Source organism: Lissotriton vulgaris, chromosome 6, assembly GCF_964263255.1.
Source record: "Lissotriton vulgaris chromosome 6, aLisVul1.2, whole genome shotgun sequence".
Classification (NCBI taxonomy): domain Eukaryota; kingdom Metazoa; phylum Chordata; class Amphibia; order Caudata; family Salamandridae; genus Lissotriton; species Lissotriton vulgaris.
In genome coordinates, this window is record NC_141694.1 from 252,094,294 (window position 1) to 252,120,452 (window position 26,159).

The 26,159-nt window shown below is 45.1% G+C and overlaps 1 protein-coding gene across 2 annotated transcripts in view; it reads left to right on the forward strand.

The window, feature by feature from the left end:
• Positions 1-26,159, forward strand: part of PUM2 (pumilio RNA binding family member 2) — a 755,055-nt gene that overhangs the window by 131,643 nt on the left and 597,253 nt on the right. For both annotated transcript variants that reach the window (XM_086926282.1, XM_086926283.1), the window contains exon 6: positions 13,169-13,436. In XM_086926282.1, coding sequence (XP_086782408.1) covers positions 13,169-13,436 — 268 coding nt within the window. The remainder of the gene's footprint in view (positions 1-13,168; positions 13,437-26,159) is intronic.

Below are 26,159 nucleotides of genomic sequence, written 5' to 3' on the forward strand. Positions count from 1 at the left end.
CTTAAAAGCGCGTGCACATGGCCCCAGCCGCCTGCCTTGCCTACTCTCCCGCCCCCTCACTTCTTGATTGCACGGCCGCTAGGCCGTGCCTCCCCTACTCCTCCTCCTACTCTCCTCCCCTCCCGTCTGTTCCCGCACTCCTCCCACACCCCCGCTCCGCCCCCTCACTCTCTCTGCCCGCCCGCTCTCCACTCTATCAGGCAGCCAGCCGCACTCCTCCCACACCCCCGCTCCGCCCCCTCACACTCTCTGCCCGCCCGCTCTCCACTCATCAGGCAGCCAGCTTCAGGAGAGCAATCTGGAGAGCAATCTGCGGGGTGCCGCCATTTTAGCAGCACGGGCTTTCCCGATCACTGGACACTTACAAATTGGGCAGCAGCATTGAAGGCTTTGCTGCCTTACAAAACCGGCTCAGCGTGGCTGTCGCAACGCAAGTTTCCGTGTCTCCTGGAAGGCATCAAGTGCAATACTCTATTCCTCGTGGAACAGATCCAGCAGGACAGACGAGTAAAATCTTTCATCGCTCGCAGAACCTGTACAGTTCATTTATGAGTGACGTGGGGGGTTACAGAGAGACCTCTGCTAAACCCCAGAGAGGAATGTATAGGTGGAGGAGGGAGGCACGGAGAAGGAATTAACCTAGTGGCTAACTATTTGGAGAAGTCCTCCTTAAGCCGCTGTGATCTAGACTGCCACATGAGCGCCAGCTTATTTGAAAAGGGTTTGAATGCACAGGCCTTTTTAAAGAATTTTTAAAGACTTTTTAAAGAATATTTAAAGTTTTCAAAAGTAGACACTTTCATAGAAAAGCAGACAATGGATTCCTATGGAGAAAATACAGATTAAGGGTAAACTCGGTTCGGATTACTTTTGTGGTTTAATACTGGGCTACAAGGTACAGTACTGGCTTCTCTCTTGATCCCAGGTGAGTACTTCGGAATTCGTTACTTGGTTATTTTATAGGAATATTTCATGTTTGTGGAGAAGTGTGGCTCAATGGTTAGAGCTTTTGAAGAATGGGGGATTCAGGTCCTGGGACGTGGGGCTAGCTGGACCATTAATATAACTAAGTACACAGATTGCCAGCCCCACACTTACTTAAACCCTCTATTTTTGAGGGAACAAACCATAAGAGACTTCCTGGTTCGTACGGGTATATCACTCAAACCCTTTTATTATTTATTTGTTTTTTGTCTTTTTTTAAGTATTGATGTATGAAAGGGACACCTTATCGTTTTGTACACCTTGTATACAATTATTTACAATTCGCGATTATTTACAACACACATACACATAACTAGTTGTATTATGCAAAGTGAATTGCTCTGATATATATACACTCAAATATTCATACTACGAAGAAAAAATCATCCTTAATTCCATAAAGACCAGAGTCAAAAGTATAAACTTGATGACAATCATAAATCAATGAACTACAGTTGAATGTAGGCAGTTCAAAAAAGGAAAAATAGACTTCAAATTAATTCATTCAGTCCATTCAACCAATAAATGGCTAATCTTTTGTACGCCAACGCGTTTCGAATCCGGTATGTCAACTCTACGGATTCTCATCAGGGCTCTGTCTTAACCCCTTCCGTGCTGCCGTGATTTTTCCCGTGTGCGGCCGCCGGACGAACACGGGCGGGGCATGACGAACCCCAGCCGTCATCAGCACACGAGCACCGTAGTGCATGACGGCTGGGGTTCGTCACCAGCATGGAAGGGGTTAATACGGGATATCTGCAAGTGTATAAAATAAAACTTGTTTTAGCTACATTTCTGACAGTTGTTTAGCTTCCAACTACATTTAACTCGGATTACTCATATTACCTGTTGAACCAGCAGCCGCCAGTCAAGGGTAGGGTATTAGTTCTGACTGAGTTTCTTTTCTTTTCGGGATCTAAAAACAAACGCAGGTATCATGACCTGTTCTTGCTCACTTTCTAAGACCAGAATGGGGCACATGTGTTATCAACATACCTTACTGGATCATGCTCGTGAACCTACGTTTCCACCAAATGGGAGTTAATTTTCAGTCTTGTATTACAGCCTGAAAATAATGAGAATGCTCCGTATCAGGAGAAACTGCACGGAGTTGTCAGAGTATGAAAGACACGCTGACACATTCTGTCACTAAATGGAAAGCCGTGGTTATCCGAAAAAAACTGTTAAACTCATTCAAGCGGGCACGATGTACACCACGCGAATGTTTGCTACAAACAAAATCAAAGGCTGAACTAGACCGGATGGTCTGTGTCACCACATTTGGGCCTGACAAACAAATTCAGACAAACCGTGTAAAAAAATTGGCACTTACTAGAAAACCTGGACTGTCCATTTCCCCGTCCTCTTTTCGCGTATCGTAAGAACAGGAGCATCGGACAACATCTTGTCCGAGCCGAGATAGCATTACCCAAACCTAAGAGTGACCTATTGTCTCAATGGGGAATGAAACCCATTGAGGGACATCATAAATGTGGGACATGCGTGGCCTGTGGGACTACTGTGGAAGGGAAGGAATTCCAACATGGGAATATTAAGTGGAAACACTTACGTTTCTCAAATTGTAAAACACGAAATGTTGTGTATGTAGTCATCTGCCCATGTAATAAGATTTACATAGGCAAGACAACACAACAAGTGAATATGCGCATAATGCAACATAAGTCTAGAATCAAGAATAAAGTGCTTACAGCACCGATGGTGGAGCATTGCATTGAAAATAAACACACTGAGAATGACTTAAAGTGGTCAATTCTATATGTTCTGCAACAGTCTAGACCAGTGGTTCCCAAACTTTTTTGACCCGTTGCTCCTTTGACCTAATTGGAAGTTGGCCGTGGCTCCCCACCATTTTCTTACCGGCGCACCGGAGTGCCGCGGCGCACACTTTGGGAACCACCGCAGTAGACCTTTGTACTCTCTACCATGCCTATATGACTCTTAGAATTTATCCATTTGTATCTCTTCCTTGAGTGACTTTACAACCTATACATTTGCAATTTTTTCTATTTGTCTCTTCCCTCTGCGACTTTATTACTTGTACATTTGCAATTTATTTCTGCATGTATCTTTTGTGTAACACATGTAATCCTAAATCCTTATGTATCGCAACTAGTTCTTATGTAAAGCGCTCTGACACCTTCGGGTAATGTTCGCGCTACATAAAAAGAAAAGGTGATGTCAGATTCATTAATAGACAAAAAGCTTTTCATCTAGTATATTTATGACTACAAATAGAGGACATGATGACCTAAAAAGAATTCCTGTTCCATCTTCATGCATGAATACTAAAGGTTATTCTTAAAATATGACACTCCTTGACTGGATTAGGCATTCACTTTAACAAATAGGTGCTCATATGTATGTTACTCTAGTAACACTTGTAGTTATTTGCTTGATGCAACAGAAATATTCTGGAAAAGATTGAAAAACCGTGTTCCACCTGTGACCAGTCCAGCTCTGTTTGGAATTTTTTGGAGAGTTTGGAGAGTGAAACTCTGGCAGTGCCTGCTTGACGGCGCTTGCTGTGTTTATCTCCTGCCTGACACACAGCGCCATCTAGCGCTAGTCCATCTGTAAACCATGTCTGGGGTCGGCTCACTGCTGCTGAGGAGGGGAGCCTGCACAATCTGCGCCGATAATGGCCTATTATCGACGCAGATTCTGAAGGCTGTGTGAGTAAGGGCTTTCATGTTCCCAGCGGCTTTGATCACTTTCTAAGTGTTTGTTTTAATCACGCATGATCTGGCACTCTGGACTTCTGACATCGCTGCACAGGGGGGGCCTAACGAGGCCAGATGTTATCTTTCCCAAATAGTGCGGCGGCGCCCCTGGCTACTGATAACGGCGCACCAGGGCGCCGCGGCGCACAGTTTGGGAACCACAGGTCTAGACCCATTGACCGTGATAAACTTCTACTAAAAAAAGAGGCCTACCTTATACTTAAGTTTAATAGCGCACTCAGCGGGCTCAACTCGCTTTCTGAAATATCTAGAGTGTGAGCTTTATCTAGTATAGTGCCTCCAAAAGAAAGGGTCGATGGTAATTGCGCGTATGTTTTCATATGTGGTTTAAATTCACCTATTTTCACATCTAAATGATAGCCTTCTCTAGCGACCCCACTCTAAGATGGCCGCCAAGCAAGTAGCTATAAGTAGGTCCAAAACCACGTTACAACATGGCTGCCAAACTGAGTGAATGAGAGCTTTCACTAGCGACCCCACTCTAAGATGGCCGCCAAGCAAGTAGCTATAAGTAGGTCCAAAACCATGTTACAACATGGCTGCCAAACTAAGTGAATGAGAGCTAGATGCCGAGTCACAGCTTGTTCAAGTAAGTCTAGAGCTAACATGGGTTTGATTTGCCACCAATATTGCAGTAGCCCCAGAAACCTAATAAAACGCTGTTATTTCCTCTAGGGAAAGCGAGCGCAAATAATAAGGACTGAGGAAAGCGGTGCCAACATGGTTAGAAAGCGTTAACCGCTGCAACCGATTAGAACACGAACAGCCCAAGCGAGGAATCCCTCAAAGCAGGTATGACGAGTAGAGCAACGAGTGCCATACTCTCTCCGTCTGTGCATAAAAAGCACGTAAAACGTTATTCTCATTATTTTCAGGCTGTAATACAAGACTGAAAATTAACTCCCATTTGGTGGAAACGTAGGATCACGAGCATGATCCAGTAAGGTATGTTGATAACACATGTGCCCCATTCTGGTCTTAGAAAGTGAGCAAGAACAGGTCATGATACCTGCGTTTGTTTTTAGATCCCGAAAAGAAACTCAGTCAGAACGAATACCCTACCCTTGACCGGCGGCTGCTGGTTCAACAGGTAATATGAGGAATCCGAGTTAAATGTAGTTGGAAGCTAAACAACTGTAAAATGTAGCTAAAACAAGTTTTATTTTATTCACTTGCAGATATCCCGTATTAAGACAGAGCCCTGATGAGAATCCGTAGTGTTGACATACCGGATTCGAAACGCGTTGGCATATAAAGATTAGCCATTTATTGGTTGAATGGACTGAATGAATTAATTTGAAGTCTATTTTTCCTTTTTTGAACTGCCTACATTCAACTGTAGTTCATTGATTTATGATTGTCATCAAGTTTATACTTTTGACTCTGGTCTTTATGGAATTACGGATGATTTTTTCTTCGTAGTATGAATATTTGAGTGTATATATATCAGAGCAATTCACTTTGTATAATACAACTAGTTATGTGTATGTGTTTGTGTTGTAAATAATCGTGAATTGTAAATAATTGTATATAAGGTGTACAAAACGATAAGGTGTCCCTTTCATACATCAATACTTAAAAAAAGACAAAAAACAAATAAATAATAAAAGGGTTTGAGTGATATACCCGTACGAACCAGGAAGTCTCTTCTGGTTTGTTCCCTCAAAAATAGAGGGTTTAAGTAAGTGTGTGGCTGGCAATCTGTGTACAATGGTTAGAGCGGCAGACCCTAATGCAGAGGTCTAGCCCGGGACCAGGGTTCAATTTCCCGCCTCGGCGGGTCTTTGGCTCAAAATTCCACGGACCTGATAATTCTCGCCTCGTGCCTATTCCAATCATAGAGTCCCACTCTGCAACTCTGGGCAATAGCTTGCTTAATCTCCACAACGGCCACACAACGCAAAGGATGCCTAGCCTTCACCCTGGGGGTGCCCAGGAGTGGACGCCTCGCAGGGAAAGCCAGGATGGGTTCCACAGCGGTATTCGTACAAGCGCCTTGAGACCCTTGAGGGTGAGTAGTGCGCTATACAAGTATCAATTTACATGTTTTCAAAAGTAGGCACTTCAAAGATTTTTCGAGTCAAACCAGGCAATGTTATCCAATGGCAGGTAAGTGAGTTACCGGTTTCCAGGTGAGTACTAGGCTGGTGAAGTTAAGGTTCTGGGCATAGACTCTGGAGTCCCCCAGGGTCAGGTAGGTACAATTGGTTCACCCTCAGCAGTACAGGGGCGGCCGGGTGCAGAGGTAGTTAGGCCCAATGTTATCCAATGAGTGGCAGGGGGCCTCCGGTTGGTGGCTGCTGGCTAGCAGGCCACGCTGCTGTGGGAGCGGGCTCCTGGTCACTTGCTCAGGGCAAATGGGGAAGTAGGATAGGGCAAAGGTGGCATGGCCAGCGGCACTCGGGCGGCTGGGTGCAGGGTGCTTTTGAGCCGTCAGGCGCTCAGTTATTCAATGGGAAAGGTAACAAACGAACAAAGGCTGCAGGCTTCCTTGACGGAGACTCTTCAGGGGCGACGACCACTTCGAGAGGTAAGTTAGGCTCTTGGAGCACAGGTAGGTACACCAAAGGAAGGCACGGGGGCTGTAGGGCGCCGGCTGCAAGGGGTGTCTTTAGGTGTCTGGAAAGCTTACCCTCAGCTGGTTGCGGTTGGAGGGGCCCCTGGTTCCCGAGTTTGCAGGCGTCTCTGGTTCGTCGAGGAGGGTCTTTGGGCACTGGACTTCGGGTCCCAGTCGCCGGGGGGACGTACTCGTGGTCTTGGATCACTTGGGCATGGGCCGGGCTCGGCGTGTGCAGAGTGGGCTGGTCCGGAGCTTCCTGGCTGGCACCAGGGGTGTTGTTGCAGCAGACCCTCTGCTGATGGGCGTCCCAGTCTTTTAGAGGGTCAAGGCAGGCAGGTCCTCTGGGTGTCCCAAGGTTGTTGTCCGCTGGAGTCGCCGGGTTTTAGGCAGGAGCAGGTTCCAGGATCGACAGGCCGGTAGGGCTGGGGCCAAGTCAGTTGTGGTTGTCCTGTTAGCAGCTGCACGGCGGGTCTTATTCCTCTTGATCTTCTTTGTTCTTTTTGTATCGGGATCTGAGGAAGGAAGGTTCAGGGAGCCCCTAAACACTGAATTTAGGGGCTTTACAGGTAGGGCAAGGGCAAGGGCAGGGACTAATAGGTCCCTGTCCTGGGGTGGGTACACCCCCTAGCCTGCTCCTCTCCTGTGGGAGGGGGGCAGGAGCCTAACTGTGATTGGGCAGGGCTCCCCATCTTCAAGATGGCCGGAGCCCGGGGTCGTGCTTCACCTCGTCTCCCCCACCTGAGGGTGTGGTTGGCACAGGCTGGCACACCCCCCTTCCTGCTGTAGTTTTTCCCGCCAGTCTGCCTGCCAAAGTGGGGGTCAGGACTGGTGGGGGCCAGTTGCTGGGTACAGCAAAAAGTCTGGAGAAGCTCACAGAGGTGGCAGGCCTTTGAAGCTTCCACCTGCCCATCCTGGGGAGGAGACCTAGCACCTCGCCCAGGATGTGCATTGTTGGAGGCCCAGGAGAGCGGGGGGGGTTTCCACCCAGGGGTCCAGCTATATGTCTGCTGTTTGGCAGCCTAGGCAGCCTCTCAGTTCAGACGTAGATTGTGGTTAGGTTTCAGGGGGCATCTCTAAGATGCCCTCAGTGGTGCATTGTTCATTAAATCCCACACTGGCATCAGTGTGGATTTAATGTGCTGAGAAGTTTGATACCAAACTTTAAAAAAAAAAAAAAATCTTTTTATTGAGAGTTCATAGACATGAATATTACACACAAGAATTGCATAATTCCCGAACAATTGAGGACAAAACGATTGGCATAACTATGAAGTGCAAAGGTTATCAGAACACAATTTAAATACAAATTTAAAAGTATTCGACAGTACAATCACAGTTTGATACCAAACTTGTCAGTCTTCAGTGTAGCCATTATGGTGTTGTGGAATTCGTAATGTCGACCTCCCAGCACCATATACTCTTAATATTGGATTGGCCCTGGGTACTTTAGGGGCACAGGGCTCATGCACCTGTGCCCACACCACTGGCATAGGGCACCCAGCTAGAGGGGTGACTGATGTATGCCAGGCCAATGGGTTTGTGGGCATGGCACACAGGGATGTGTGCCATGTCGACTTTGTTTAGTTCTGTACCTAGGCACTCAGCCTGAAAAGGCAGTGTGTGGATGCCAGGGTACAGGGCCCCTAAGTTTCCGGATCCAGTCTGACTCCTGGGGATATTCTAAGGTAAGGAATCTATCACTAACTAATGTATCTTACAGATATATTGTTACACAAGTAGTAAATTGTGCGTTAAGTAAAATACAAAGGAAGTGAGCAGAAGAAAGTCCTGCGAAACAAACAAATCACATCACCGTTGCATATAGGGGAAGCAATATTAAAGCAATGTTGAAATATCTCCAACACAGCAAACAATCAATCCCCGCAAAGCTACACAGGGTGAGGATCGCTAGGATTCAGGACCAAGAGTACTGGGTCATTAGACTGCACGTATTCTCAAGTTGGGTGCATTGTTAAAACAGTCCAGCAAATCAAACAGTCGTATCACAGAATACACAAAGGAGGTTACGGGCCATAGAGGAGTGGAAGATACTTAAAGCGGTAGAAAAAAATAAGACCTATAATAACTGGCGCTAGTTAGAAACATCAAAAGTCAAAACCATAAAAAAGCATAGGAGAGGCAGATCGAAAAATTAACAGGACATGTAGGATACATCAACATAGGGGGACGAAGTTCAGGATTAGGCCCCAAGGTGGAGCTCCAGGCTAAGGAAGGGAGCAGTTTAAATTCAAAGGAAAAATAGCTCAGGAGTGTTTCAGTCGAAAAAGTGGCGCTTTTGTTATAGTGGCAACTTGTCCATCTTGAGGGGCCTCGAAGTCGTCAGCATAACAAAACCTAGCATAGCATAACAAAACAAAGCATAGGATAGCAAAACTAAACATAGCATAGCATTACAAAAAAAACATAGGATAGCAAAACAAACCATACCATAGCATAACATAACATAACAAAACATAGCAAAACACAACAAAACACAGCATAGCATAACAAAACAAAGCTTAGCATAGCATAACAAAACATAGCATAACAAAGCATAGCATAACAAAACGGAGCATAGCAAAACAAAGCATAATAAAACACAACAAAACTGCATAGCATAACAAAACATAGCATAGCATAACATAGCAAACACAATACCACTCAGTGCCACATAATTATATGCTACATAATTACTCTGCTCTCAATGCAACATACTCTCCAAATACCACTCAGTGCCACATAATTACACACCACATAAGTACACTCTACTGAATGCAACACACTCCACACAATACCACTCAGTGCCACATAATTACATGCCACATAATTACACTGCACTAAATGCAACATACACTCCTAATACCACTCCGTGCCACATAATTACACTTTACTGAATGCAAGACACACTCCACGCAATACCACTCAGTGCCACATAATTATGTTACATAATTACACTACACTCAATGCAACATACACTCCAAACAATACCACTCAGTGCCACATAATTACACGCCACATAATTACAATGCACTCAATGCAACATGCACTCCAAATAACACTCTGTGCTACATAATTACACGCCACATAATTACATGCCACATAATTACACTGCACTCAATGCAACATACAATCCAAATACCACTCAGTGCCACATAGTTATATGCCACATAATTACACTGCACTCAATGCAACATACACTCCAAATACCCCTCAGTGCCACATAATTACACTGCACTCAATGCAACATACACTCCTAATACCACTCAGTGCCACATAATTACATGCCACATAATTACTCTACTGAATGCAACACACACTCCACACAATACCACTCAGTGTCACATAATTATATGCTACATAATTACACTGCGCTCAATGCAAAATACACTCCAAATACCACTCAGTGCCACATAATTACACACAACATATTTACACTCTACTGAATGCAACACACACTCCACACAATACCACTCAGTGTCACATAATTATATGCTACATAATTACACTGCACTCAATGCAACATACACTCCAAATACCACTCAGTGCCACATAGTTACACGCCGCATAATTAAACAGCACTCAATGCAACATACACTCCAAATACCACTCAGTGCCACATAATTACACGCCACATAATTACACTTTACTGTACTGAATGCAACACGCACTCCACACAATACCACTCAGTGCCACATAATTATATTCTACATAATTACACTGCACTCAATGCACATACACTCCACGCAGTGCCACAAAATTACACGCCACACAAGTACACTCTACTGAATACAACATACACTCCACACAATACCACTCAGTGCCACATAATTATATGCTACATAATTACACTGCACTCAATGCTACATACACTCCAAAGGCCACTCATTGTCACATAATTACACGCCACATAATTACTCTACTGAATGCAACACACTCCACAAAATACCACTCAGCGCCACATAATTATATGCTACATAATTACACTGCACTCAATGCAACATACACTCCAAACAATACCACACAGTGCCACATAATTACACGCCACACAAGTACACTCTACTGAATACAACATACACTCCACCCAATACCACTCAGTGCCACATAATTATATGCTACATAATTACACTGCACTGAATGCAACATACACTCCTAATACCACTCAGTGCCACATAATTACACGCAACATAATTACACTGCACTCAATGCAACATACACTCCAAATACCACTCAGTGCCACATAGTTATATGCAACATAATTACACTGCACTCAATGCAACATACACTCCAAATACTGCTCAGTGCCACATAATTACACACCACATAATTACACTCTACTGAACGCAACACACACTCCACACAATACCACTCAGTGCCACTTAATTATATGCTACATAATTACACTGCACTCAATGCAACATACACTCCAAACAATACCACTCAGTGCCACATAATTACACGCCATATAATTCCATGCTTCTCAATGCAACGTAAATACACTCCACATAATACCACTCAGTGCCATATAGTTACACACCTCATACTTACACTGCTCAATGCAACATAAATACACTCGATCTGTCTATCTATCTATCGCCCTTACTCTCTGTCTATCTATCGCCATCACTCTATCTATCTATCTATCTTTTGCCCTCACTCACTCGATCTATCGATCTATAGGTCCTCACTCTACCTATCGCCGACCCTCGATCTATCTATCGCCCTCCCTCGATCTATCTATCGCCCTCCCTCGATCTATCTATCGCTCTCCCTCCCTCTATCGCTCTCCCTCCCTCTATCGCTCTCCCTCCCTCTATCGCTCTCCCTCCCTCTATCTATCGCTCTCCCTCCCTCTATCTATCTATCTATCTATCGCCCATACTCACTCTATCTATCTATCTATCGCCCATACTCACTCTATCTATCTATCTATCTATCGCCCATACTCACTCTATCTATCTATCGCCCATACTCACTCTATCTATCTATCGCCCATACTCACTCTATCTATCTATCTATCGCCCATACTCACTCTATCTATCTATCGCCCATACTCAGTCTATCTATCGCCCATACTCACTCTATCTATCTATCTATCGCCCATACTCATTCTATCTATCTATCTATCGCCCATACTCACTCTATCTGTCTATTGCCCATACTCACTCTATCTATCTATCTATCGCCCATACTCACTCTATCTATCTATCTATCTATCTATCGCCCATACTCACTCTATCTGTCTATTGCCCATACTCACTCTATCTATCTATCGCCCATACTCACTCTATCTATCTATCTATCGCCCATACTCACTCTATCTATCTATCTATCTATCGCCCATACTCACTCTATCTATCTATCGCCCATACTCACTCTATCTATCTATCTATCGCCCATACTCTATCTAGATTTTTATGGCTACTAGATGCCCAATACAGGACATGTACTTTTAGTCAGCAGATGATGGCCACTCACATGCAAAACCACAAGTACTCTTACGTGGCATGCTGATTGCACAGTGACATACGTCGTTCTCAGTGGTTTCATGGGCACATATACCAAGGAGCAAAGTTCTACTGTGACACGGTCTCTTACCGCTATAAGACCAACAATATTATCACTACACTAACAAATGCAATACACCCTTTCCCGGCTGTCCGTTTCATGTTGTAGTTTAGAATTAACAATCACTAGCAAAGCCAAGAGATGGCTCACTTTCAGTGTGTTGGTAGCATCCATCACTGCAGTGTGCTTACTATGACCTAAGCAGGAGTGAGACTATTGAGGGTGTAAGTGGCCCACAAAGTAAATTTGTTTATTTACTGGTGGGTTGTAACCGTTACATGAAGCTGTTGCCACTTCAGAGTGCCAGATAAAGTGGCGAGACATTCGTAGCTTTCAGAGATTCCATTTAAATTCTTGAAAGAAAGGGAGGGGGATTTATAGATCATTAAAATGTTAACCCACTTGGACATCATTCTACAGCATTCTATATTCTCCATCCGCACCTCAACATATGAGCCGGGAGGGTGAGGTTCCATTCCAAAAGTAACAAGCATTGGCATAGCCGATAGGTCTCGCCTTTGATACCTTATAAGTGTTTAGCCATGCAGTACTTTATGTTGCACCAAGGATATTGTGCTGAATAACTAAACAGTTATAAGGTCCCAAAGGCGAGACCTATTGGCTATGCCAAGCTTGTTTTATGAAGCAACCTGTCCCATAGACAAGTAGATATTTTATTACATTGCACACCCCTGGTTTACTATATAAAGAGCCAGCTACCTAGAAACCCACAGCTCATTGAGCATGACAGTGCCACCCAGCCAGACAGGCTAGAACACTGTACCAAAAACATAATGTCACAGGGCAACTCAGAACCTGATCAGCAATGAGTACTTAGAATTATGACTTCAGGCTCCACAGTCGGCCAAAGCTCGGCAAGGCCAAATTAATACCAGATTGCTTCTTATCAAATTTAAAGAACCTTACATAACGAGGAACTGTTTGCAAGTTACAATATTACTGAGTGTTGCAGAATCTCCCAAACGTCATTTACTTCATAATGCTAATAAAGATGAGAAAGCTACCCGTGATGGAGAATGTGCTATATATGCACATAAAGGATGTCTTTTTGTATAATTTTTGTTAGGTTTATTGTCCCTGTATACCTGTGGCAACATCACATGATGGTATATGTGTGGAATTAACCTCTAATAGATGCAGGGTGTGTAAACTTCAATTAGCAAGTTCCTTTGTGTTTAAACTGTGTGATGCTGTTTTATTTCCTGTAATACATTATGATTGTACCACCATCTTTTGAAGGTCAGTAATGTGCTTCATTGTTTACTTTTTATGTAAGCCGCACTCCGGGAAGCCGCCAAGCATCACCAACAGAAGTAACTGAGCGACTGGTCCCTAACCCAAACAGCACAGAATGCTTGGGGCATCTTCCAAACCCTGCTGCCAACAAGCCTCTAATGGAAGAATTCTCAAACCCTGAATCTCAAAATTTGGATGGACTGGAACAAGGTCTGGAATCTTTACAGTTTGACTACCCTGGCAATCAGGTACAAATGGACTCTTCAGGGACCACTGTGGGACTTTTTGACTACAGTTCCCAACAGCAGGTTTGTGCCCTTAATTTTATTAATATTGATGTCTTTGCTGATAACTGCTTATGTTATATACCCTAGGTTCTGCCAGGAAAGATTCAATGTGTACACTGCTTAGTAGCACAGGACAATTTCAGATGAACAGGTTCATAGTCATGTTCAATTTATATGCTAAGAGGATACTTGCCATATAACATGAACCTTGTACAAGTACACCTTATTGAATTTATTTCAAACAGTCTTTATATAGTTGTTTTTTAAATCTATTTTATATAGTATGATTTAAAAGACCTAGTGCCAAATATCAAACGACCAACTAAGAATCACACTGGCACTTAGCGTTTGTAAAACGTTAACTGTTGATCAATACTAACTTCAACTCTCACTTCTTGGCATATATCAAATTCACTGACAACCTGGCAAAGTATAATGTTTATTGACTACTCAAATGATAACATGTTCATAAATACTTTTGTAAACTTCCCTGAAGATCATTTTCTTTCAAATACTGACTATAATTTATTGTGGAGATAAATTGTATTGCGTTGTTTTACACACTGTCTTTATTAGTCTTAGTGTTACCCAGTGATTTCTGTTTTTTTAAAAATCTTTATTGACATGAAGGCATTAGTGGCATGTACAATATTGCAAATAGGATTCATCTTTGTTCTGTGCAATAATAAACCGGAAGTACAGTATGGTAGTGCGTACTTAACATCTGTTAAATGTAATCCCAACAGTTACACTGATGTGTAACCTCAATTGTCTTTAGCACAGTAGTTGGATCATAACTTATCTGTCTCATATTATATACGGTATCGCCCCCTAGCCCTCAAATCATGTTCAATAATATGTAAGAAAATGATTTAATGACAATAAATGAAAAGAAAACCCAACTATTTGTCATCACTTACAATATGTCTTCTATACAGTTCAACACCCATTAGCCATCTTCTTTAATTGCAATTTGGTTTATGCTTAAGCCACCGTCGTGCGACAGCCCGGTGCATGAGAGAACCAAACACCCACTCCTCTACTCATCCTCCCTCTCAAAGTCTAGATCTTCGTTTTCTGGCAAGGGTTCACAGATTTCCCCTCTAGAAGTATTCCAAGGAGCCCAGATTTTGTTCCACTTCCGGGGGCAAGCCCTAAGCACATACACCGCCCTTTCCGTTGTGGTAAATAAAATTATTACCCTGTCGGAATTTCTATACTTAAACAAAAGGTCATGCATATAATGAGAGGCAGAGTCCGTGGTGTCCGATTCAAAAGGGCTTTATTTCAGTAACTCGAGTTAAGGGAGAATCGGGTTCCATCACCACTAAGGTTCAGGAAGGGTCGTCATCTAAACTTTATTTACAGAGTACATTATTTATACGTAAAACATACATTAACTTGCATAGAGAAGGCGGAGCGCTCCAGGCGGAGCAAGAGAAAGAGAGAGAGATAAGAGCACATAGGCGTGTAGGAAGGCGTACACGTGGGCGTTCCCTTGAGGAGTCATAGGTGTGTCACAGGTGGGTGGATACATGGAGGGGGTCTGAGCGGTCAGCTGGAACCTTTACCCTACTTGTGTGCGCCACTCGGTCATGACGTATAATTGACGTGTAACTGGGGGAAGCTGGCTTTCGTTCTAGTAGAGAAGCCTTGAGTGTCAGGACGACCTGCACGCCTGGTATTATCTGATATCTGAAGTTTGGAGGATGTATTATCTGAAATAAAGGTCGCTCGAGCAAAGGTTGCTCATCACCAAGAGCCAGTGTGTGCATATATTTCTTCGTGCATTGAGTGGGGGCCATGGGCCTTCTATGGATGCGAGCTCTGTAAATCACTTAAACGGAGACAGAAAGGCTGCGCTCTATCTCTGTGGACGGGGTTCTGTTTACCTTCTTCACTAAACAGGAATGTGTTTCTGTGGAGCAGAGCAGATAACTGTGAGCAAAATACTGTCTTGGCAGGCCGGACTGGGCTCCTCTCGGCTGAGCAGGAAGTATGCGAGAGGTCAGCGATACATAGCTGAACTGCAGCTTTCAGAGTGTCTGGGAGGCTTGGAGCCTGAGTTCGGGTCCTGGCTCGGCTGAGCCACAAAACGGGTTCAACTCGATTATTAAACGTGCACCATGCAAATACATTGGCAACATGGGCAACATAGGCCTCAGTGCAGAATTAACGTTTCTTTCATGAAAGGCTTGGTAACTGACACTCTAACATGGGACGGAAATGCAGAGGCATATTATTTACAGGCATGAGAGGGAAAGTGCATGGGTGACATGAACATACACTAAACGTGGGGTACATGCAGGGGACACATTGGCCACGTAAAAATTTCTATTTCCTCACCGTCACCATCAACAAGTCCATATTTCTGGCCCATCGAGCCGCTGTAGGTAGTTCTGGAACACCCCATTTTTGTGCAATGTCCCTCTTGGCTACTGTAATGGCTAGTGTGACCCACAACAGTCCATACCTGTCCAGATCATTAGGGTCCCAAATGTTCAACAGACACTTTTGAGGTTCAGGCAGGACAGATATCTTAAGGGCTTGGGAGACAGTGCGCATAATTTGCTTCCAGAATTCTTGTATCTGCGGGCATTCCCATAGGGTGTGGAACAGATTCCCTTCTTCCCCGCATCCCCTAAGGCAGAATGGGTGTGGTGCCCTTTGTATCCTGTGAAGTAGCATTCTAGTGTAGTAAACTCGGTGCAGAATTTTGAGTTGTACTAATCTGAATTTCGCCGATATGCCTACTTCTCTCGGTGAGGCAAGCGCTTCATTCCATTCCGATTCATCTACTTCTCCTATTTCCCCCACCCATTTCTCTTTAAGTTGTAATGTGGGGTCTGCCAGGTTGTTAACTAACTTTTTATATGTGAGAGAAGTTGCACTCTGCGGCATAAAGTCTGTCAGTAGTCTATCTTCTAGTGGTGAAGATTCTGGTAGGTCAGTGTCTGGTGGGATTGCTTGGAGTATTGCGTGACGTATCTGCACGTACCTGAACGTCTCATTTGGGCCTAAACCGTATTGTTGTTGGAGTTGCAAAAACTGTACCTTTCTCCCACATGTCCCCTATCGTGGAGATCCCTATGCGGTCCCACTGCGTGAATCCTTTGCACAATCTGAGGTTACCCAGTGATTTTGTATCCCACAGTGGCATCAATTTGGTGAGTTTCCCTGCCCAGCCCAGCCGTGTTTGTGCTTTATGCCACAGTGCCGCTGTGTGCTGTGTCGGGCCAATTAGTTTTCTAACTTGGGACTTGTTATATAAAACGGAGAGCATGCCATCTGTCCCCAGTTGAGACCAATCCGCTTTGTATGCTGGGTCCTCCCGTGGGGCGTGGACCCATTGATTGATTATCTTAAGTTGAGCCGCCCAGTAGTATAATTGGACATTGGGTAGTGCAATCCCTCCCTCATACCAACTTTTCACCAGTTTGTCATGCGCTATACGTGCCGGGCCATTATTCCAGAGTAGGCTGGAGACCAGCGCTGCAATTTGCTTAAAATAGCGCGGTGCAACCAAATAAGGGGTATTTTCCAGCACATATAGAAATCTAGGGAGTGCCATCATTTTATAGAGAGCCGCCCGCCCTAGGAGGGTCAGGGGCAAAGTCGCCCAGTGTTTAACGTCTGCACGTAGGCGTTCCATAGGTGGCTTTAAGTTTGTGTCAAAGAAGTCAATGGCATTATTCGTGATGAAAATACCCAAGTATTTAAAGGAGGTTGTCGTTAAGGCCAAAGGGCAGTCCTCCCGTAACAATGGCTCCGGGCCCCTTAGCACGTACACTACCGACTTAGACCAGTTCAGGGTGTAACCCGACGAGTTCCCGTGTGTGTTACAGAGGTGCAACAGAGCAGGGATCCCGTTATTAGGGTCAACCATGTAGATGAGCATATCCTCAGCATATAGGGAGATCTTCTCTTCCCACCCCTCTTCCCACGTGATACCTCGAAATAGTGGCGTAGTTCGAAGCAGGATTGCCAGTGGTTCAAGCACCAGGGCAAAGAGCAGGGAAGACAATGGGCATCCCTGTCTAGTCGCCCGGCTTCAGTGGGGACGATGCTGAAATGTGTCCATTCGCCACAACCTGTGCTACCGGTGATGTGTATAGTAGTCGCACCCACGCAATATATTTCGGTCCAAAGCCCATACGAGTAAGCACTGCAAATAGATATTCCCATTCCACTAGATCGAACGCCATTTTGACATCGAGGGAAAGGATCACCGCCTGCTCAGCAATAAGGTGTGCACGTGCCAACACCCCATGGACCCTCCTGAGATTCATTGCTGTACTCCTGTGGGGCATGAAGCCCGACTGGTCAGGGTGTATCCGTGTGTGCAGGGGTTGTGTCAGACGGCTGGCCAGGATCTTAGCTAGGATTTTAGCTTCCACGTTAAGCAATGATATGGGGCGGTAGGAGGTGCATGCAGTCGGTGGTTTATCCGGCTTAGGTATAGCCACTATAGTGGCAGTACGCTGGTCAAGCGGTAGTGCCGCCCTTTCAATGCTTTCGGTATACATATTGAGCAACGGTTTGCTTAGCATAGGTGCCACTGCTTTATACCACTCTACAGGCAGTCCGTTGGGACCTAGTGCCTTACCGGATTGCAAAGTGTGTATCGCCAATTGGATTTCATCTTCCAACAGGCCAATTTCTAGTTCTTGCCTCTTGTGTAAGCGTGGGGATGGTAATATTTTCGAGTGAAATTGTCGCCGTCGTGCAGTGACGTCTCATTCTGGAGTATATATCTCCTGAAAGTGACGTGCCAGGGTGTGTACTATGTGCTCAGGGTGTGTCTGTAAGTGACCATCATGCGTGTAAAGTCTCTGTATACCTCTGTTACTGCCCCCTCTCCTGTCCAGCCATGCCAGCATTTTCCCAGCCTTATCGCCCTCATCATATGTCCTATGTATCGTGTTTGCTTGATAGCCCTTGACGGTCGTTTTGAGATGGTCTTGGTATTGTTGTTGACGGAGCTGTAATAAGTGCGTTGTCTCCGTTGTGGGATTTGACATGTGTATGACATTCGCGCTGTGAAGTGCTAGCTCTAGTTCCGTGAGTTCACGTCTGGACTCCCGTTTGTGTCCCGTTATCGCTGCTATCGCTTCACCTCTGAGGACTGTTTTATAAGCTTCCCAAAGTAACGAGGGCGAGGAAACGGTCCCTTCATTTTCTTTGAAATATTGCGTAGTTGCTAATTTGAGTTTCTTCCTGATCTTAGGGATTTTCAAATAGTTGGGGTATATTGGGTATATTCTAGCACACTTCCTCTCTTTGGTGGTGAGTAATAGAGATACTGGGGAGTGGTCAGACACACCTCTAGGCAGGATATCTATTTTATCTATCGATCCCAGACCTACCCCCAGAAACAAAAAATAGTCTATTCGTGAAAGGCTATTGTGTACTGCAGAGTAATATGTGTAGTGGGTAGTCGCTGGGTTCAATTGTCGCCATACGCCCGTAAGGCCCATCGCCTCTAGAAAACCAGGGAGTGTGGCAGAACCCCTCGGGCGGTCTCTCACGGGGAAGGTGTCTTGCGCGGGGTCCATTATTGCATTAAAGTCCCCTCCAATGATTGTGTCACCCTCCGGGAGGTCTAGGAGAAATTTACCAAGTGCCGGCAATGCCTTTGAGTGGAGTGCCGGGGGGATGTACACGGAGACCACATTCAGAGGTCTCCCTTCCCATTGTCCGTGCAGTGCAGCAAAACAACCCTGGTCGTCCATCTTGTGGCACTCCACCAGGAAAGAGGATTTTTTTTCATGAGTATCCCAGTCCCCCTGGAGCCTGTTGTGAATTCTGCATGCACTGCCATTACATACCCACGTCTGTTAAGTGCTTTACATGTTGACCCTGCGAGGTGTGTCTCTTGGAGCATCACTAAGTCAGGTCCCTGTCGTTTAATGGCTTGCAAAACCAGACCTCTTTTGATTTTATCCCCTAAGCCTCTAACATTCCAGGTAAGCATACGCAGGGGGGGCACTTCAGTCGTCGCAGGGGTGCCCTCAACGGGCACCACGTTTAACTGTTGGGCCATCGGGTCGTGTAATCAGTGTCGCAAGAGAGCGGTGGCCGACATCAACACAGATGCAGCGCCGTGTGCTAGTGTACCATGATCTTGTGGCTTTCGGTGTGATAGCATACCATAAAATAGAAGTGATGACTAATAACAATAACATTAACATTCGAACTCCCCCTCCATCCCCCCTCCCTACTCCCCTGCTCCACGGACCGTTTCCCGCCCGCTTCCCCAACTTGGCAGAGTGCTTTTTCCCATTCCCAACTATCTTACTTGCTCGTGGGGTTGGTGAGTCCCCTACAGGCACCGGCTATTGCCCACCCTACTCAGCTTAACCAGCTCCAGGTCCCTTTATTTCGCACGTTTTGTCTCTTATGAAGTCCACCTCTAAATCCGGGCCGGCTGCCCAGAGTCAAGTGGGTCCCGCTCCAAATCAGATTCCACTCCCGCTGCATCATCGTGGTGTGAAGGACGGTTGGTCGGCTCGTCCGCGTGCTTGCCGTTACGATGGTTTGGTCGATCTCTGTGTGGACGCTGTTGTTGCCCAGCCTGTCTCCAGCCATCAAGCCAGTCTCGTGCCACTTCAGGCTTGTCAAAGAACCACCCTTTTCCATCAGCTACAATTCGCAATTTGGCAGGGAACAGCATCGAATATGGCAGGCCTCTGTCGCGCAGCGTCTTCTTAACCTCCGTAAAGGACTTCGGCGCCTGGCCACCTCCGCTGTGTAGTCTGGAAAGAAGGCCAAAGTGGGGTTTTGGAGCTTGACTGGTGGTGAAACTCTTGCCGCCTGCAAAATTGCATCCCTGTCTCTGAAATTAAAAAGTCTAGCCAGTACAGGCCGCAGCGTTGCTCCCGGTTTGGGCATCCCACCTGGCACCCGGTGCGCCCTCTCAACGGAGAAGAAATGCGACAGGCCTTTAGGCTGCAGTTTATTTTTGATGAGGTCCTCGACGTAGAGGTCCATTGCTCCTTTCCCTTCTGTTTCCGGTAGGCCAAGAATGCGTATGTTGTTTCTGCGGGAACGCCCTTCTTGGTCGTCCAGCTTTTCTTGTAGCATCTTGGTGACTTTTTCCATGCGTTCCATCGCTATTATTAGTTCGGAAGTGTCTTCAATAAGTGATTTTGTAACCACCTCGACCTGAGACACCCTTTCGGTCATCTTTTGAAAGTCCGCCCGTAGCAGAGTAACTTCGGAGGAGATGGAGCCCACTGTTGTTTGCACCTCTGAAAGGGTCTTCATAATGTCTTCCAATGTCACTTTTTTTGTACCTTCCGTGTCCGGAGTAGCGCCTGTGGAGTGTCGCCCACTGACTTGAGAGTGTCCGTGTTGGCTATAGGCGAATTTATCCAGTTTTGCCTGTGTCGAAGCGCTTCTGGTCCCTTTGCCCGCCATGACTCGAGGCAGAGCAGCTTCGTGTCAGCCTCGACAATGGTTCTGTTTGTTACTGCCATGGCTAGTAGGCGTCTGCACTCCTGGCGTGCCTATTCCTTTCCCGTTCCGCTCGTGTTGACCAGGCCTCTCCTCCAAAATGGCGCCTGATGGGGTCCTAAGGTGCCGCCCACCGTGTGGAAACTTTCAATTTTCAGTCACCTCCGTGGTTTCTCTGTGGGTATTTGCCGCCCTGGGCAGCCGCTCCGGTCCACACAAGTCTCAACGGCCCCCCCGAGACTCTCACCATTAGTGCTTGTGCTGAAGTGTCTCTCACTGCGCCCCCTTCTGGGGGGGGAGGCGGCAGTTGCCACCGAGTTCAATCCGGGCAGGTCACACTTCCGCCGGGGTCCGACTAATACACCAGGCTGATGTCGCTGGGTCGCCGTAGTGTAGGCCCTACTGCGCAAGTGTTGGAAGGTGCAGTTCCCGGCACTTGATTTTCGTCGGAGTTGGATCAGGTGGTGCTGCTTCGGTTCCTGAGCAGGTATTGCCACTTCGGGCAGGCAGTGTGACGGATTAAAGTATCGGATTTTACGAAAGGCCGTTATGCCGCGAGGAGTTCACGCTGCCGCCATGCTTGGCCGCTAGCCACGCCCCCCCAGTGATTTCTGTTTTGAAGTTTCAAAATTCTGAAATCTTTTTGTAACATTTATTTTTTCTAAACTCAGATTTAAATGCTTCCCAAACATTGGCGTGATCCAGAAGCAAGGTCAGCTGCTTCATGAAGTATTCCTTTATATTCAGAATGTTGAATAGGCCACTGTATGTGAAGGGTCCTCGAGTAGTAAAATAGTTGGAAAAAGAAAATACTTTGTAATGCCCACTTTGCGTTTTTTAAAAACCTAAACTTGGTCAGTTGAACTGTCAAACAGATAAAAACGTACCAGCCTCCGCATTTGCTTCTAGATTTACTTTTTTTTTTTTAACTGATTGGGGTGCTAGGCTCAGTCCAAACGCAGCATTATGCGGATAGCAATGCTTTGTTTTATGCCCTGGGGAAAAGTGAGCGACAGTAAGCCACTATGTAATGGGCCATCACTAGCTTCTTTTGTCCTTTAAATCCTAGCTGGAAAAAGTGGTTACGGAATTCAATATGCAGTGTTTAAATATGCCTCGTGTTTATTGTTTAAATAAGTAGAGACATATTTAAACATTGCCAGTTTAATAGAATAATTGTGAAAAATCTGAGGGGGGCCCACTGAATTTTATTTCTTCACTGGGGGCGCAGCATAAAAATGTTTGAAGACCACTGCTCTAAAGGGACAGATTCTAATTGTGAAATTGGCGGAGCGCTCAACAGCTGTTTGGTGAAGGGGCTGCTTTTAAGAAAATCCTGTTGATATGTGGGAGCCGAATCTCAATATTTTACTGCAACTAAATATTTTGATCACACAAAAAATTACCTTTAGCAGCTTGGACGCTGCAAACCAAAATTGGGCCCCCAGAAAAATGGATTGGAAGAAGGCCGTTACATGGGAAATAACAGATTTTGCCAACTCCACTCATTTCACAAAGGTATAACTCTACTTAATTCAAAAATATAGATTAATGAATCAGACATTCAAAATTCATTTATTGTGCAAGACGTTCCTAAAACATCTGCTGGGGGTCCCCCAAGGGACATCAATTTTCTCCCGTTCACGGAGAAACTTGTGTTCAATATATCAGTGACACCCTTAGTTTGCTCCCCTTGCTCTTTTGGCTAAAAAGCTGGTTAAACAAAGATCTCACGCTCACACACAAAATCTATAAGGATGTGCTGAAATTGGACCATATGTCTGTAATGCCATGGTTCAACTACTTAATGAATTCCTTCTCCGAGTTAGGTCGCACGGATCTTTTCTTAACGCCAGAGTGTATAACAAGGGAAGATGTGGCCTCTGTAAAGGAATCCTATTTAGAGCACCAACAGTTTAAGCGTGAGGAGCAGGAACTCCGGAAATCTGGAGCACGCAGACACCTAATGCTCAAAACCTCCACAGGAATGGAGCCCTATCTTGTATGGCCCCTCTCTATGCATGAAAGATTCCTGCTAGTCCGGTTTAGAGTGGACTATTTTCATCTTTTACTGGCAGTTCCAAAGGGGAGCCACTAAGGACAGGTGTTAGCACCCTGTGGCCGCGACAATCTGTCTCCGCAGGATCTGTTACGCTTTGTCCTTTTTTGTGATTTTTAAGTGGACCCCCGCAGATTGTTCTTAAAAGTTCTTTTTAAAAAACTAAATTTTGTACAGGCACGCCCAGGCCTGTTTTATCTGCAATTGTTAAAACCCGACAGTACACCACTGATTTTAGGGTTTTTAAAATGCTCTCTAAGATACAGAAAAAGTATGGACTGTAATTGACTTGGCCAAAACTGTATTACTATGAATTGAGGTAAAAACGGTTTTATATTCTTTTTAATATGTAGTGACTCTTCCTGATTTTATATAATCTGATCTGAGATGTCCATTTTTAAACCAGCATGTTTATATATGCAAATGTAGCTTTTATGGTTTCTATCTTGAAGCCGAATAAAGTTTGATGAAAGTAAGTGTAAGACGTTATTCCTTTTTATATAATATATCATATTTATGTATTACAATACCAAAGTAAATGGCTATAATTCATATCACAATAGTATAAATTTAACAATTCAGTTTGTCAAAAGAATATACTTAAGTGCTTCACATACACAAATGTTCATAACAGGATGCCCATCACTCCGCACATGATAAAATATTCCATCCATATTAATTATCTATCGTACTTCATTCACTGTAACTCATTCCAAGACATTTAAAAACATGACATTGTAGCCAAAACATGACATTGTATTCAAGTTATGACTTGACATGCAAAATGGATTTCCTAATAGTTTATTCAGAACAGTGTAGTTGCCCAACTAAACATGGACATTTGTTACATTTAATGTATACAACACTTTTAAAACTATTTTTTAGCCTTTTAACAGACTTATGAATTTAAACATCTTCTGTAGTCATTTACCACAGGTTTAATCCAGAGAGTGAGAAGGGCAAAACAAAGGTAAGTACCATGCAGGCCAAAGGAAGAAGTGGAGCCTATCCAAAGCTATAGAGAATGCTTATATCAATTTGTTCAGGGGGCCAGTGCCATCATTCCCGGGATGACAGTGCACAATAGTGCGTGCTCCTCAAGAGCACACATGGGTATGCACAAATGGGGCTTTACCCACTAAGTATTAATAGGTCACTATGCTGGTGGTTTCACAAGAGAGTCCGAGGGGGCAAGACCCTTCCAGAAGCACTCTGGTGAGTTAGATGACTCCAAGTAAATGCCGAAGTTTCTCCACCAGCCTGTGAATCAAAAGCCCTATATATTTCAGAGAAAAGTATGTCCGACAGGTGCTGAATTCCCCATCAATAGCCGACATGGTATCGTAGCCAAACAAAAGGGACTGTCTGTGAGTACACATGTGTGCATTTGAGGAGCATGCACTATTTGTGTACTGCCTCTGAAACTAGTATTTAGGGTCACCTTTGAGCTTAATCCTCAGATTACCGTCGACCTACAAAGAAGAGCCGTGCAGCAAAAAAGACTGAAGAAATAAACTTACTTGGCCACAGCCCTACTGGCCTGTCTGCAGCCCTCAAAGACCCTGCAAAGGAAGATAGACTTGCCCACCAAACCAGTGACCTCCTGAACACTGGGAGGACTGCCTGCCTTCTAAAAAAAAGTGCTAATCTCTCATGGACAGCGGACCTGTCGAGAAGAACACCAGCTTTAAAGACAAAGTGCTCTGCCTACTGCACTGCAAAACCAACTACATCTGAACCAGACGCCCACGGCCCGAGTTCCAGTAGCACACTTGTCCTGTGAAGGTTCACCAGCGCTTATGAGCAAGAGTCCACCGTCTGCTGACCCCTGTCAGACTCCACGTTGATGCCTGCAGCCTCTGCACTACGTCCCGCCCAACAGAGACCTTCACTGGTAAGCTGTTTTCCGACGCCAAAGGACACCCCTACACCCAGAGCCTCTCTACCTTGTGGAGCTCTTCCGACAGTGTTCTGACACTCCAGCACATCCCAACTTACCTGTGCAACAGTAGTCTCCTTCGATCCGCCTCCGGGCCTGAGCCGGAAGCCTTTTTCCGACTACAAAAATCCCAATTGGTTTGCATTTGGCACCTGACGCTGTGTAGGCACACTGCACCTGGTCGCCCCTGTGCTGATGGAGGTGTAAGGTTGGTGCTGCCTTGTGATTCCCCCATGCTTACCTTAACCCTCAGAGCCTGGGTTACACTACTGTGCTACATAACTGTAAGTAGTACTACTCAGAATGCCCCCTCCATTGAATAACATTAGTATCAGATCCCGAGTTTTAGCTCTACACCGACTGCCCCAGTGCTCCTGGTGGTGTAGTTTTGTCACTTTCCTGTACTGATACTTTATTCAGGAACTCATTATTTGTAAATTATTTACTTACCTGCATATTGCCGATTGCGTGTTCTCCTATAGGGGTGGCGCTGATACTCTTGGATCTATCAGCAGCTTTTGACACCATCTCACCTACTCTGCTGCTGTATAGACTCCAAGGTCTTGGCATCTCTCATCAAGCATTAGCCCTCCTGTCCTCTTTCCTTAGGGAAAGATCTCAAATGGTGAAGTTACAGCATTTCTACACAGAGGCCTTTTCACTGCCCTGTGGAGTGCCGCAGGGCTCATCTATAAGCTCCTTGCTTTTTAATCTTTTTGTGGCACACTTAGCGGCTATAATCCATTCCTTCGGAATGGAGGTAGTGCCGTATGCAGACGACACTCAGCACGGGTATGTGCTTCCAAAAGGAGCAGACTGCGCGCGCGAGCACACACGCACCACTACCAGGCTTGTTTTAAACCACCCATCTTCGTCTCTCCCCTCCTGCTTCTCTCTGCACTCACTTTTTGCTGCCCTCTCTTCTCTCGTTCCCTTTATTCCTTTGCCATTACATTACTAAGTTCCATGTGTCTTGATCCTCTTCCTTACTTTTCTTTTTTCTTCATTTTTAATTTTCTTTTCTCACATTACCTATGATATGTTCACCTTTCTTACATCACCATTTACCTCTGTGTCCCGATGTCAGTCTTCAGTTCTCTCTCTTCTTCCCGTCTCTTTTTTCAGCTTCTCTTTCTCGTTTCTTTCTTGCCCTTCTAGCTTCTCTCCCTTTTTTCCGACTCTTCTTGTTCCTTCGTCTTTAAGGTCTCGTTCCGTTTTTTAGGCACTTGTCTTTCTGTCATGCTCTTCTTTTCATCTGTTCCTTCTTTTCTATCTTTCTTCTTTTTCTCCC